This window comes from Ovis aries, chromosome 3, assembly GCF_016772045.2.
Source record: "Ovis aries strain OAR_USU_Benz2616 breed Rambouillet chromosome 3, ARS-UI_Ramb_v3.0, whole genome shotgun sequence".
NCBI classification, from domain to species: Eukaryota; Metazoa; Chordata; class Mammalia; order Artiodactyla; family Bovidae; genus Ovis; species Ovis aries.
Genome location: NC_056056.1, coordinates 58162757 through 58177173, shown reverse-complemented (window position 1 = coordinate 58177173; position 14417 = coordinate 58162757). Strand labels below are relative to the sequence as shown.

Genomic DNA, 14417 nt, shown 5'->3' with positions numbered 1-14417 from the left:
ATAGAGGAAGAAGTTTTTACTCACAGTTCCTTGGAAGTAGGAGGTTCAGCACATCATGTAGGGCCACTGGAGAAGTACCAGGTCTGTTAGGAGTTAGAGGGAGAGCAAGGGGAAAACATGGGCATTGACCTTTATTACAGTTTTTGTGGGGAATTCAAGGCAAAGCAGAGTGAGAAACCTTACAACTGGCTAGTTTGAATAATTTCAGCAGGCTCTGGGGTATGGGATCTGCCTCCAGTTATCTGGCAGCTGGCCCCAGATGACTAGGGCTGGGAGATATTAGCTCAACCTGTGAGAGCTCCATAAAGGAGGTGGTTTGTAGTATGGACCCCAGATTGCTCAGTTTGTGGATGTGCCCTGGGATAAGAAATTTGCTATCTCTATGAATTAGCTAGTCATAAGAGAGGCAGTCTCTCCAGTCAGCAAGACCCCAACATCAAGAATACAGAAAATGGGACTTCCCTGGTGGTCCAGTGGTTAAGACTTCTTCCAATGCAAGTTCAGTGCATGAAAGGGAATGCAAGTTCAGTTCCTGGTTGGAGAGCTAAGATCCTACATGCCTTGTGGCCAAAAAACCTTGCAGTCATAAAACAGAAACAATATTGTAACAAATTCAGTAAAGACTTTAAAAATGATCCACATCAAGAAAAATCTAAAAAAAAGAATACAGAAAATAGGAAACTATGGTTAATATACGTGATGACAGTATAAATGCCACACCTCAGGACGATTCTCCCACGGGACTGAGAGCCCTGCTCACAGTTCTGCCTATAGGACATTTCCCTCCCTACCCTCTCCCAGCCACCTCTGACTTTACAGTTGTCCCCTGTGAACTTGTACCAGCAGATGGTGCCAACTCATCTGTCAACCTGGCTCAGATACGTCCTTCCTCAGTCATTTGTCAAAGAGGGTTCCCTGTGAGACTGGAGCAGAGCTCAGATGCAGAAGCGAGTGTGAGAGGCTTAAGAAATATTAGTGTGACTGGTGTGGGGGAGGGTCCAAAGGTGAGGTGAGGCTAAGAGTTGACTGAGCCTGCTGCCTCCAGAGTTCGTGGAGGAGGCCTTTCACAGGCTCCCAGGAGCCCCAGGGGCAGGATCTGATGGGTCCTGGGGTCTCAGCCCATTCTGTGACTCATGGAAGGTCGCCGAGATCTGCTTCCCACCCTTTTGTTGTGACCTAGGGTCATCACTTCTCTCCTGTCTCCTCATTCCTGTGCTTGACCAGTCCAGAGGGAGTTCCCAGTTGTGCTGTCTACTGTCCACTCCAGAGCTGCCCCTGATGATAACGTCACAAGTCAACAATAACTTCCTCTCTCTATTCTGGGTACTGGCCCACCACACTCCCACTCACCTTGCAGGGAGTTTTGGGTAGAATCCTTCTAACATGGCAAGTTCTATTTCAAATCTTGGAAAAACAGCTTCCATTTGGTTTCTCTGAGGAGAGGTCGGGAGACCATTTCCAGATATTTATTTATGGTTTCCATGTCTGAGTCACCAGTATTTCATTTACCTTGTTAGGCTCAGTGAGTCACTCTCAGATCCTTCTTTCTGCATGAAAGTATTTTAAGGTGAAGGAGTACATGATGGAAAATTCTTTAGGCGGTCCCTTCCAGCCTCCTCTCTGCCATGGCTTCCTCATCTTTGTCTTCAGTCTTCAGCCCCAATCTCCTTCCTGAGATTTACTTTTGCCTCTCTAGAGGCCCATTGGGCATTTTTCTTAGATGGCCTCCAAAACCCTCAGATTGTCCTCAGCCTCATGGAGCTCAGCTTCTTCTCCCCAATTTGGCTTTTTTTTTTCTTGTTAATGTGAGTGGTTCCATAACAATCAGTCACTCACGCCCTGACTTCAGCGGGTCCCTTCCCTCCCATGTATACCTAGCCATCCTTCTCTTGGGGACCATTTCTTGCCTTGTAAGCTATCTAATCCCATCTTCCCAAAAACCCACTTAAGCCAGTTCATTGTTTCTGATAAAAAGTCAACTGAAGTGCAGCGTCTTAACTACTGGACCCCCAGGGAAGTCCCTGGAACATGGTTTGAACACTGAAAAGAAAAAGCTTCCAGAGAGGGAATTCAGGCTCCTTGCAGTGTGTATGGAACCAGTGTTGGGAATTCTTAGATCCTGGGCCCCAGTATACCAGGGAGTTTACAGCTGGATAAGATTGTTTGCTCCCTGCTAAGGAGCCCGTTCTGCTGCATATAACCTTGGTAGTATATAGTGTCACAGATAAGTTTCTTTTGATGGACTAAGCCAGCCTTGTTCCCAAGGGATTATTCTGTTTTTCTAAATAGAGAAGGCCTCTAATTGATCTACTTGGGCACATGTTTCAGAGTCACAGAGGCAATGAGATTCACCAGAACTGCCTTCGGTTTTTGAAAGATATTTGTGCTAGGTATAGATTGATAGGTTGGCACTATTTTGTGTGTGTGTGTGTGTGTGTGTGTGTGTGTGTGTGGCACTTTAAAGATGTTATTCATTTTCTTCTGGTATTCGTTGTTTCTGATAAAGAGTCAACTGTAATTCTTACTGTCATTCCCCTGTATGTAATGTCTTTTTTCCCCCTCACTTAAGGTTTTCTCTTTGTTTTTAGCAGTTTTACTATAATGTGGCTAGATGTGGTTTTCTTCATATTTATCTTGCTTCAATTCACTGGGTTTTGTGACCATATGTTGGTTAAATTCTGGAAAACTTTAGGCAGTATTTCTTCAAATAATTTTTCTATCCAATTCTCTTTTTTCTCTTCTCTCAAATTCCTGTTCCACGTATATTTGACTGCTTGATGCGTGTTCCTCAGGTATTGAGACTCTTCATCCCCCAGCCCACCCCCTAACCTAGGCTTCAGCCTGGTTGACTCTGTTGTCTTGTCTTCAAGTTCACAGATCTTTTGTTGTGATCAAACTCCTATAAATTTCACTCAATAATTAAAAACATTTTTTCAGATGTTTTGTTTTTCAGTTCTAGGATGTCATTTAGTTCTTTTTAAAGATTTTCCTTCTTTCTCTTGAAATCTCCCATCTCTTCACTCATTATATCTACCTTTTCCTATTGGAGAAGGAAACAGCAACCCACTCCAGTACTCTTGCCTGGAGAATCCCACGGACGGAGGAGCCTGGTAGGCTACACAACATATTTATACTAAAAAAAATAATCCTGAACCCATCCTTTTCCTCCTAGGATAAGTGTCTTGTTAAGTGGTGAATTAAAAAAATCTATAACAAAATATCTGTTAGTAAGTTGCTACATATCTTCTTTGGTGAGATATATGTTCAGATTTTTTGCCATTTTAAAAATTGGGTTGTTATTTTTATTGTTGTTGAGTTTTAAGTATTCTTTGAATATTTTGGATACAAGTCCCTTTTCAGATATATGTATTGCAAATATTTTCTCCCAGTCTGTGGCTTGTCTTTTCATTCTCTTAACGATATCTTTTGCAGAGCAGAAATTTTTCATTTTAATGAAGTCTGGCTTATCATTGTTTTCTTCTGTGGGTCATGGTGGTGTGTTAAAAGATGAATTACTAAGTTCCAGATCACCTAGGTTTTCTCTTGTGTTATCTTCTAGAAATTTTATAGTTTTAGTTAATTTTTGTGCAAGATGTAAGATCAGTGCCTACATCTATTTGTTTTTTGAATGTAAATATCCAATTGTTCCCAGCACCACTTATTGAAAAAACTATCTTTTCTCCATCAAATTGCCTTTGCTCCTTTGTCAAGGATTAGTTGATTGTATTTGTGCAGTCTGTTTGGAGGCTGTCTATTCTATTTGTCTAGTCTATTTGATATATTTATCTGTTATTTCACTAATACCACACTCTCCTGGTTATTGTAGCTTTATATTAAGTCTTAAAATTAGACAGTGTCAATTCTCTGACTTTGTTTCTCTTCTTCAGTATCATATTGGCTGTTCAGGTCTTTTATCATAAATGGGTGTTGGGTTTATTAATTACTGATTCATTTTCTAAAAGATATGGGCCCTTGACACACTTTAAATTGGCTTATTTGTCTTTTTATTGGGGGTTCCCTAGTAGCTCAGTTGGTAAAGAATATGCCTGCAATGCAGGAGACCTGGATTTGATCTTTTTATTGTTGTGCTATATAAGTTCTTTACTATTTCAATACAAATACTTTGTTAGATATCGATTTGCAAATATTTCCCCCATTTTGTGGGTTGTCTTTCACTTTCTTGATGGTATCTTTTTAAGTACAAAAAATTAAAAATTTTATAAGGTCTAATATATCTATTTTCTTTTTTTGTTGCTTGTGTTTTTGGTGTCACATCTAAGAAAACATTTTTTAACCCAAGGCCACAAAAATTTACTCCTGTGTTTCCTTGTAAGGTTATTACATTTAGGTCTCTGATCCATTTTGAGTTCACTTTTTTGTATATAGTGTGAGGTAGAAGTCCATCTTTATTCTTTAATGTGTGAATATTTAGTTTTCTCAATATACATTTATACTTTTTAAAGTCTTTGCTAATTGTAACATCTAAGTCAAATACAGATCCGTTTCTATTGACTAGTTTTTCTCTTAACCATGGAGCATATTTTCCTGTTTCTTCATATATATATATATGCATATATATATATATACACACACACACACACACACCTTTTTTGTTTGTTGGAATTTTTATATATACTTCGTCATAGGAACTCCAGATCTATGTTGTCTTCCTGTGAAGAAGGTTAATTTTTATTCTAGCAGGCAGTTAACTTCCAACAGATCACCTTGACCTTGTGGTAGTTAAGTTTTACATTTTCCTGGGGCGGGTGTATTTCAGTTTTACTCTTAGTCCTAGAGCTAATCTCTTAAGTCCTAGGTTGTAATTTGTATTCCTGAAGTATGACCTTTTAAATGTTCCCCTGGAAATTCCCAAATGTTTACCAACCTTCTCTAATTAGGCAAAACTTGAGCTCCAAACTGTTTCTCCTGTAGTGGGCAGAAACTGAATCTCTGCTCGAGTCTCCACTTCCTAGCTATATTTTACTCAGCCACCTTGGAATATTACCTGATTCTGTACAATTCAGAAGCCAGCTAAGAAATTGAAAGGAGTTTATATGTGAGTTTGGTTTATGACTTATGCTTCCCTCTTACTGAGGATTTTTCCTTTTCAATTTCCAGCATCTTTGACCATTTCAAACTCTATTTTCTACTTCCTCAGGCAAATTCGACTATGGGTTTCTTCTGGAGTTCTGTCTGCCCCATGATTTGCTTGCTGGCCGGGTGGTTTCTTTAGCTGCATCCACGTGGATTTACTCTGGTGTGGTCCCCACATTTCAAGATTTGGATCCTTTCCAGTTTCTGCCAGCTTTTGATAGCTTTTCTAGCCTTCAGACAGTTATTTTTAAATATTTTGTTTAGGGAATTCCCTGGCAGCCGAGTGGTTAGGACTCTGTGCTTTTGATGCTGAGGGTGTGGGTTCAATCTCTGGTTAGGGAACTAAGATTTCCCATATGCCACGTGGTGTGGCCAAAGATAGATAGAATAAAATATTTTGTTCTGAGTTTATTATCATTATTGGCAAGAGGATTAGTCCAATACAAACTACCCCACCATTTCCAAAAAACAGGAGGAGCAGACTAAGGACTTTGGACTTTATTCTGCAGGCTAGAAGATTTTAAATGAAAGGTTAGTAGGATGAGTTCATGCTTTGTGTGGGATTAGTGTGGGGATAGTTTGCAAGATGGATTGGTAAGAGGAAAGTCAAAGGGCAGGAAAGCAGTTAGGAGACTCTTACAGTAGTTAAAGAGAGTGGGGGGCAGGGAGGGGGAAACCAAGGCTTCACTTGGGGAAGAGAAACAGTAGAAATGGAAAAGGATGGTCACATGGGGGAGATAAAAGAAAATATCCAGTTTCTGTGAGGGCTTTCCCACATGAAAGAGTGTTTTGTTTGCTTGTTTTGCTGTACCTCAGCACGTAGAATCTTAGTTCCTGCTGCTGCTGCTGCTGCTGCTAAATCACTTCAGTCGTGTCCGACTCTGTGCGACCCCATAGACAGCAGCCCACCAGGCTCCGCCATCCCTGGGATTCTCCAGGCAAGAACACTGGAGTGGGTTGCCATTTCCTTCTCCAATGCAGGAAAGTGAAAAGCAAAAGTGAAGCCACTCAGTTGTGTCCGACTCTTAGCGACCCCATGGACTGTAGCCTACCAGGCTCCTCCGTCCATGGGATTTTCCAGGCAAGAGTACTGGAGTGGGGTGCCATTGCCTGACCAGGGATTAAACCCGTGTCCCCTGCAGTGGAAGCTCTGCATCCTAACCACTGGACCACCAGGGAAGTCCTCAGAAGTGTTTTTAAGTGATCAGTGAGGATTACCATTATTTATCTCAGAGAATATGGCTAGGTTAAAGTTCATCCCAGAGTGTGTCTCTGTGGAAGCTTGGAAACTTTATTCACCTGGTATTAGTCCTGGCAAAATGACCTGACTGAATCCTGAGTCACTGCTGGTCTTCAGGTCTCACTGGCTCAACCTGAGGACTAGTGAAGGGCACCTAAAGTCTACTTTGAGCTTGAGCCTGGGTCAGTTGTGGAAATGGCCTATGTTTGCAGCCCCAGGGTCTGGAGTGGGACTGGACCAACCTGGGGAGGGATAGGAGAAGGGGTGACCAGTGGTAGGCAAGGCTGCCTGGACCCATCTCAACATCTGCTGTTGGAGCCTGTTCTCTTGAAGTTGGCAACCATTCATCCTTGACCTTTTCTGCTAGCTTTATTGCTTTCTCTTTCGACAGGTCAAATGGATGATGTACTGGATTATATTTGCACTATTCACCACAGCAGAGACATTCACTGACATCTTCCTTTGTTGGTAAGTACTCCAGGAATTGGGACTTTTCCAGGAAAGATGTTGCCTAGTCTCAAGGGAGAGAGGGAAAAGGTCTGACCACAGTCTTAAACCTTATCAGCAGAGAAGCAGGTGCAAGGATGTTCACTGGAACATTTCAAATCAACTAGGTCTATAAAGTTGTTCTTCAAGTAAATGTTTATTGAATGCCCTTATCAGAGCAGGTATTGTTCTTATAAAGATGGGCAAAATAAACAAAATTCTTCAATTAATGGAGTTGGTAAAGAAACATTCATATGTTAAAGAAAATTAAAAGGAAAATAAGAAACAATACACAAAAGTGTGCAATAAAGCTAAATTTCCCCCAGCACCATAGACTCACCAATTACTGCTTTTCACAGTTGTATACAATTTTTTTTAATGTGTGTGTGTGTGTGTATATGTACACACACTTTTTTTGTTGTTCAGTTGCTAAGTTGTGTCTGACTCTTTGCGACTCCATGGACTATAGCACACTTGGCTCCTCTCTCCTCCATTATCTCTTGGAGTTTACTCAAATTCATGTTCACTGTGTTGATAATGCCATCCAACCATCTCATCCTCTGCCATCCCACCATCTCATCCTCTGCCATCCCCTTCTACTTTTGCCTTCAATCTTTCCCAGCATCAGGGTCTTTTGCAATGAATTGGCTCTTCACATCAGGAGCCAGAATATTGGAGCTTCAGCAAAAGTCCTTCCAATGAATATTCAGGGATACACACATATACACATATTTTTCCTTTTTTTAAGGATGTACCAAATTCTTTGGACTTCCCTGGTAGCTCAGATAATAAAGAGTCCACCTGCAATGCAGGAGACCTGGGTTCGATCCCTGGGTTGGGAAGATCCCCTGGAGGAGGGTATGGGAACCCACTCCAGTACTCTTGCCTGCAGGATCCCATGGACAGAGGAGCCTGGTGGGCTACAGTCCGTGGGGGCCACAAAGAGTTGAACACAACTGAACAACTAAGCACAACATACAGCACTGTATGCTTCAGCATTATGCAAACCAAGAACTTCCAGATGTCTAAACTGGGTTTAGAAAAGGAAGAGGAGCTAGAGAGCAAACTGCCAACATTCACTGGATTATAGAGAAAGCAAGAGAATTTCAGAAAAACATCCATCTCTGTTTCACTGACTATGCTAAAGCCTTTCATTCTGTGGATCATGACAAACTATGGAAAGCTCTTAGAGAGATGGAAATACCAGACTGTCTTACCTGTCTCCTGAGAAATCTGTATGCGGGTCAAGAAGCAACAGTTAGAACCCCATCTGGAACAAGTGATTGGTTCAAGATCGAGAAAGGAGTACAACAGGGCTGCCTACTGTCACACTGTTTGTTTAACCTATACACGAATACATCATGAGAAATGCTAGACTGGATGAGTTACAAGCTGGAATCAAGATAGGCAGGAGAAACATCAACAACCTCAGATATGCGGATGATACCACTCTAATGGCAGAAAGTGAAGAGGAGCTAAAGAGCCCCTTGATGAGGGTGAAGGAGGAGAGTGAAAGAGCTGGCTTAAGACTAAATATTAAAAAAAAACTAAGATCATGGCGTCCGGCCCCATTCAGTTCAGTTCAGTTCAGTCACTCAGTCATGTCCAACTCTTTGCGACCCCATGAATCGCAGCATGCTAGGCCTCCCTGTCCATCACCAACTCCTAGAGTTCACTTAGACTCACGTCCATCGAGTCAGTGATGCCATCCAGCCATCTCATCCTCTGTCATCCCCTTTTCCTCCTGTCCCCAATCCCTCCCAGCATCAGAGTCTTTTCCAGTGAGTCAACTCTTCGCATGAGGTGGCCTAAGTACTGGAGTTCCAGCTTTAGCATCATTCCTTCCAAAGAAATCCCAGGGCTAATCTCCTTCAGAATGGACTGGTTGGATCTCCTTGCAGTCCAAGGGACTCTCAAGAGTCTTCTCCAACACCGCAGTTCAAAAGCATCAATTCTTCGGCACAGCTTTCTTCACAGTCCAACTCTCGCATCTATACATGACCACTGGAAAACGATAGCCTTGACTAGATGGACCTTTGTTGGCAAAGTAATGTCTCTGCTCTTCAATATGCTATCTAGGTGGGTCATAACTTTCCTTCCAAGGAGTAAGCATCTTTTAATTTCATGGCTGCAGTCACCATCTGCAGTGATTTTGGAGCTCCCAAAAATAAAGTCTGACACTGTTTCCACTGTTTCCCATCTATTTCCCATGAAGTGATGGGACCAGATGCCCCATTACTGTATGGCACATAGAAGGGGGAGAGGTGGAAATAGTGACTGATTCCCTCTCCTTGGGCTCCAAAATCACCGCAGATGGTGACTGCAACCATGAAATCAGAAGATGATTGCTTCTTGGCAGGAAAACGATGACAAACCTAGACAGTGTGTCGAAAAGCAGAGACATTAGTCTGCCAACAAAGGTCCATATAATCAAGGCTATGGTTTTCCCAGTGGTCATGTGTGGTTGTGAGAGCTGGACTGTAAAGAAGGCAGAACACCAAAGAATTGATGCCTTCAAACTGTGGTGCTGGAGAAGACCCCTGAAAGTTCCTTAGACAGCAAGGAGATCAAACCAGTCAAGTTAAGGGAGATTCACTGGATATTCACCCTGAATAGTCACTGGACGGACTGATGCTGAAGCTGAAGCTCCTGTATTTTGGTCATCTGATATGAACAGATGCTTATTGGAAAAGTCCCTGATGCTGGGAAAGATTGAGAGCAGAAGGAGAAGAGGGCATCAGAGGATGAGATGGCTGGACGACATCACTGATGCAATTTACATAAACTTGAACAAACTCTGGGAGATGGTGAGAGACAGGGAGACTTGGCGTGCTGCAGTTCATGGGGTCTCAAAGAGCCGGACATGATTGGGCGACTGAACAACAACTATAGTATACCTAATAGTTCTTACTTTGTTTTTTAAATCTATTTTTCAAATATGCTTTCATGAAAGCATAAATAGATCTACCTACTTTTTTTTAAAGGCCACATAGAATTTCATGGTATAGATGGACTGTAATTTAATCTATTCCCTTTTGATGGACAGCTTTTTTTCTCTTATGACCAGTATAGTTATAGTGGTGAACCAAGTGAAAATCATTAGTTACGTGTTTGTACTGATATATTGTGTCTTAGCTAAAAGAGGTTGTGAATAATATATAGAATCCTGTTTATATCTGAAGTGTCTGAGTTTGTGCACATGTGAACGTATACTAAAAATAGTGTGGAAAATACTGATCACTTAACTAGGGTTATTTTTGAAATTTGGGATCATGAGGTCAGTTTCACTTTTGCTGTGTTTTATGAATGTTTTACCATGATCAAATATCATCAGAAAAAAATAATAAGGATATTTCCATTTTGGAGAAAAAAGTTCTCATCCAAAAAAGGATTTGTCTGGACTTATCCTCTGGGGTGTCCTGGGTCAAAGACGTCCACTTTTCTGAACACTACTTCACTGAATCCTGTCTTGGCTCAGTGTGTATGTAGTTTTTCCCCTGAAGGAGCCTGGCTTTCATCTGCACTGGGAGAGATAGATGTCTCAGCTATTATGACCTCAAGCTGGAAGGAAGGAATCTAGATGACCTAATTTAATATGCTTGTGCCATCCTGCCCTGTTCTGTGCCCAGGTAAACAGCAGACCAGAGATGGGCTGAGGCTCTAAGAATGGAGACAGAACTCTTCTGAGCCATTTTTTTTCCTTCTCCAGGCCCCACGGGCTGGCACTAGGAGGCAAACCCAGTTTTCATCAGAGCTTCAGTGGGGAGGCTCCTGTCTGTCTAGTGGAGATGAGGAGAATAGGCTGGACCTAGTGAGGACTGTGTAATCGATTAAGGATCATAGCCACCATATGACCCAGCAGTCCCATTACTGGGCATATACTCTAAGAAAACCACGATTCAAAAAGACACATCTTACCCCAGTGTTCACTGCAGCAGTATTGACAGTAGCCAGGGTATGGAAACAACCTAAATGTCCATCAACAGATGAATGCATAAAGAAGTTGTGGTACATGTATACAATGGAATACTACTCAGCCATAAAGAGAAATGAATTTGAGTTAGTTCTAGTGAGGTGGATAAACCTAGAGCCTTTTATACAGAGTGAAGTAAGTCAGAAAGAGAAAAACAAATATAGTATATTAAAGCATATAGATTGAATCTAGAAAGATGGTACTGATGAACCTAACTGCAGGGAAGGTATGGAGACACAGATGTGGACACAGCGGGGGAACGAGAGGGTGGGATGAACTCAGAGAGTAGCATTGACGTACACTGTCATGTGTAAAGTAGATAGCTAGTGGGAAGGTGCTAACATGTTAATAACACGGAGCCCAGCCTGGTGCCCTGTGATGAACCAGAGGGGTGGAAGGGGGCGGCAAGGGAGGCCCAAGAGAAAGGGGATATAAATATATAGTTACGACTGATTTGCAATATTGTACAGCAGAAACCAACGCAATATTGTAAAGCAACTGTCCTCCAATTTAAAAAAAGAGAGTATGGCCAGCACTTCTTGTGGTCTAGTCTTCTGTCTTAATGCCCTCCCTTTGGCTGGCGCTGCTGGCCTCCTGCTGGCCTCTCATCCTTTATTATGAACACTGTGGGGAAGATCGTTAGTCTCACGAGCTTTTTCCTGAGGGTCCTGGCATTTCAACCACTTTGCTGGGTGGAAATCCTACCTAATGATGGATGTGCTGCTCCCTAATAGCTGGGATATGTTTAACCCATGGTCCTGGAATTTTAGTCTCGTGCCTAGTAAGTAGACTTCCCAGGTGGCACTAGTGGTAAAGAATCTGCCTGCCAATGCAGGAGACATAAAGAGACTCAGGTTCAATCCCTGGGTCAGGAAGGTGCCCTGGAGGAGGGCATGGCAACCCAAGTGTCAACAACTATTTCTGAAGTTGATTTAATTTTGATTTGGGGGAGGTGTATTACTTTTCTATTGCTGCCATAACAGATTACTAAAAATTTAGCATCCTGAAACAGTACAAATTTATTATTTCACAGTTTCTGTGAGTTAGAAGTTCAAATAGAGTCAACTGAGTCCTCTGCTGAGAAGCTCACAAGACCAAAACCCGGGTGTGGGTCAGCCCAGGCTCTTATCTGGAGGCTCTGGGGAGATTCCACTTACAGGTTTGTTCAGGTTGTTGGCAGAGTCAGTTCCATGGGGCTGTAGGACTGAGGTCCCCACTTCCCTGACATGTGACATCCTGTCATCTTCAAGCCAACAATGGCATGTCATTTCTGTCCTCTTCTGTTACCAGCCAGAGAATAGCCTCTGCCTTTTTGTTAAAGATATCATGTAATTAGATTAAGCCCACCCCAATAATCCAATATAATCTCCCATCTTAAAAAATTTTTCATGATTAAGAGCACTTGCAATACATGTACCAAATGCATTGACTTGAACTTTGAAATTTTCATATGTTCAGTTTTCTTTTTTTTTTTTTTGGCTGTGTTGAGTCTTCACTGTGGCATGTGGGCTCCATAGTTGCAGTGCACAGGTTTAGTCTCCCCACTAGGGATTGAACCTGCATCCCTTGCACTGGAAGGCAGATTCTTAACCACTGGACCATCAGGAAAGTCCCAATCTCCCTAACTTGAAGTCAGCAGATTAATTGCCTTAATTACATCTGTAGAATCCCTTATGCCATGTGAGGTAACATATTGGTGGGTAACATGGGGAGGAAGTTCCTAGGATCAAAACACTGCCCATCACAGGAAGGCATCTGATAGCTGGTGTGTTTGGAGTGTGTGTGCAGTGTGAGCAGAAACCCCCTCTCTTCCTGACCCATGTAGAGGCGTCATATGGTCCCTCCTTGGTCCCCCTGAGCTCGCACTGTCCAGGCAGTTTGTGGGTGGAAGGTGAGGGTCCCTTGCCTGTCTCCTGGCACCTTGGGCTCCGCTTTTGCAGGGAAGGACTCATGGGATCCTTCCCTTCCTGCCTTACTTTCCTGGTAGCTCAGTTGGTAACGAATCCACCTGCAATGCAGGAGACCCAGGTTTGATCCCTGGTTCGGGAAGATCCCCTGAAGGAGGAAATGGCAACCCACTCCGGTATTCTTGCCTGGGGAATCCCATGGACAGAGGAGCCTGGTGGGCTATGGTCCCTGTGGTTGCAAGAGTCAGACACGACTTGCAGCTGAACCACTGCCACCTGTGGCTGCCTCAGCTTACAGTCTGGACATGCCCTCAGCCTGCTCTGCCTTTTCCTGCCGACCTCCAGGTATCACAGATCCTGGTCTCCTTCTGGAATAGTCCTCCCTCTCCATCCTCTCTTTCGCCCGGGGATTGGACCCAGAACAGGCCTATCAGACAGACAGAGCCCCTTTCCCTTCCAGGGAATGGACCCCAATTCAGCAGCTCCAAGTTCTTTTTATAATTAAAGAAGTGGAGAGGTAGTTGTACACCTTCTGGCTTCCTAGAAGCATCTTTCACTTCTGTTCACTTCCTGGACTGGAAATCACACCTCATGTTTATACTTTTCCTCTCAGTCTTCACGCATCCATCCCCACCCTGCTCTCTCCACCTCACCCTTAGAACAGTTCTCTCTTCACAGGTAACTTTTAAAAGCTTTCTATCTTGATGAAAACAGCAACTGTGTATGGTCACAGAAGAGATAGGATGGCTGTTTGTTTCACAATTTGTGTAGATTATTTCATTTGATTTAAATATATATATATATAAAATACTACATGCACATGGCAAAATAAAATTGAAACAATACACTAAAAAGTGAGTCCCCCCTCCCCCAGGCCCTTGACTCTCTCCCCAGAGGCTAGCATGGTCAAAGTCAGTTGTGTTTTCTTCCAGAAATTTTCTGTACACATTAATTGCGTATATTTTTGACAGTTTCATCACTTGCCCAACCCTCTTTGAAATCTCTTAGAAATTCCCTGGCAGTCCAGTGGTTAGGGCACAGAGCTTTCACTGTTGAGACTTTGGTTCAATCCCTGGTTGTGGAACTGAGATTCAGCAGGCCACCCGGCATGACTGGAAAAAAAAAAAGGAAACTCTTACCCCCTTGAGTGTGACAGTATTGTACTGAGAGCATAGAATGGCACCTGAGTGCTATACAAATGCCTTGGATATGATGAGTTCATCCAGCCTTTTCTTCTCAAATACATCCTAGTTCTCAAGATCAGGGCAATTCAAGGGCTTATCCACATAGAATTTTGTTATTGTTGTCTAGTAACTAAGTTGCGTCTGACTCCCTCGACTCCATAGACTGCAGCACGCCAGGCTTCCCTGTCCTTCACCATCTCCCAGAGTTTGCTCAAATTCGTGTCCATTGAGTCAGTGATGCCATTCAACTATCTTGTCCTCTGTCACCCCCTTCTCCTCTTTTCTTCAATCTTTTCCAGCATCAGGGTCTTTCCCAATGAGTCGGCTTTTTGCATCAGGTGACCAAAATACTGGAGCTTCAGCTTCAGCATCAGTCTTTCCAATGAATATTCAGGGTTGATTTCCTTTAGGATTGACTGGTTTGATCTCCTTGCTGGCCAAAGGACTCTCAAGAGTCTTCTCCCGCACCACAATTCGAAAGCATCGATTCTTCAGTGCTCAGCCTTCTTTATGGTCCAAGCCTCACATCCTTA

At 42.8% G+C, this 14417-nt stretch overlaps 1 protein-coding gene across 8 annotated transcripts in view; it reads left to right on the top strand.

Moving 5' to 3' along the window:
- The window catches only part of REEP1 (receptor accessory protein 1), a 135399-nt gene that overhangs the window by 70984 nt on the left and 49998 nt on the right, over positions 1-14417 (top strand). For all 8 annotated transcript variants that reach the window (XR_009599820.1, XM_027966747.3, XM_042246062.2 and 5 more), the window contains exon 3: positions 6726-6802. Coding sequence is in view for 7 of the 8 variants with exons in the window: in XM_027966747.3 (XP_027822548.1) it covers positions 6726-6802 (77 nt within the window). In the remaining variant the exon portion in view is untranslated. The remainder of the gene's footprint in view (positions 1-6725; positions 6803-14417) is intronic.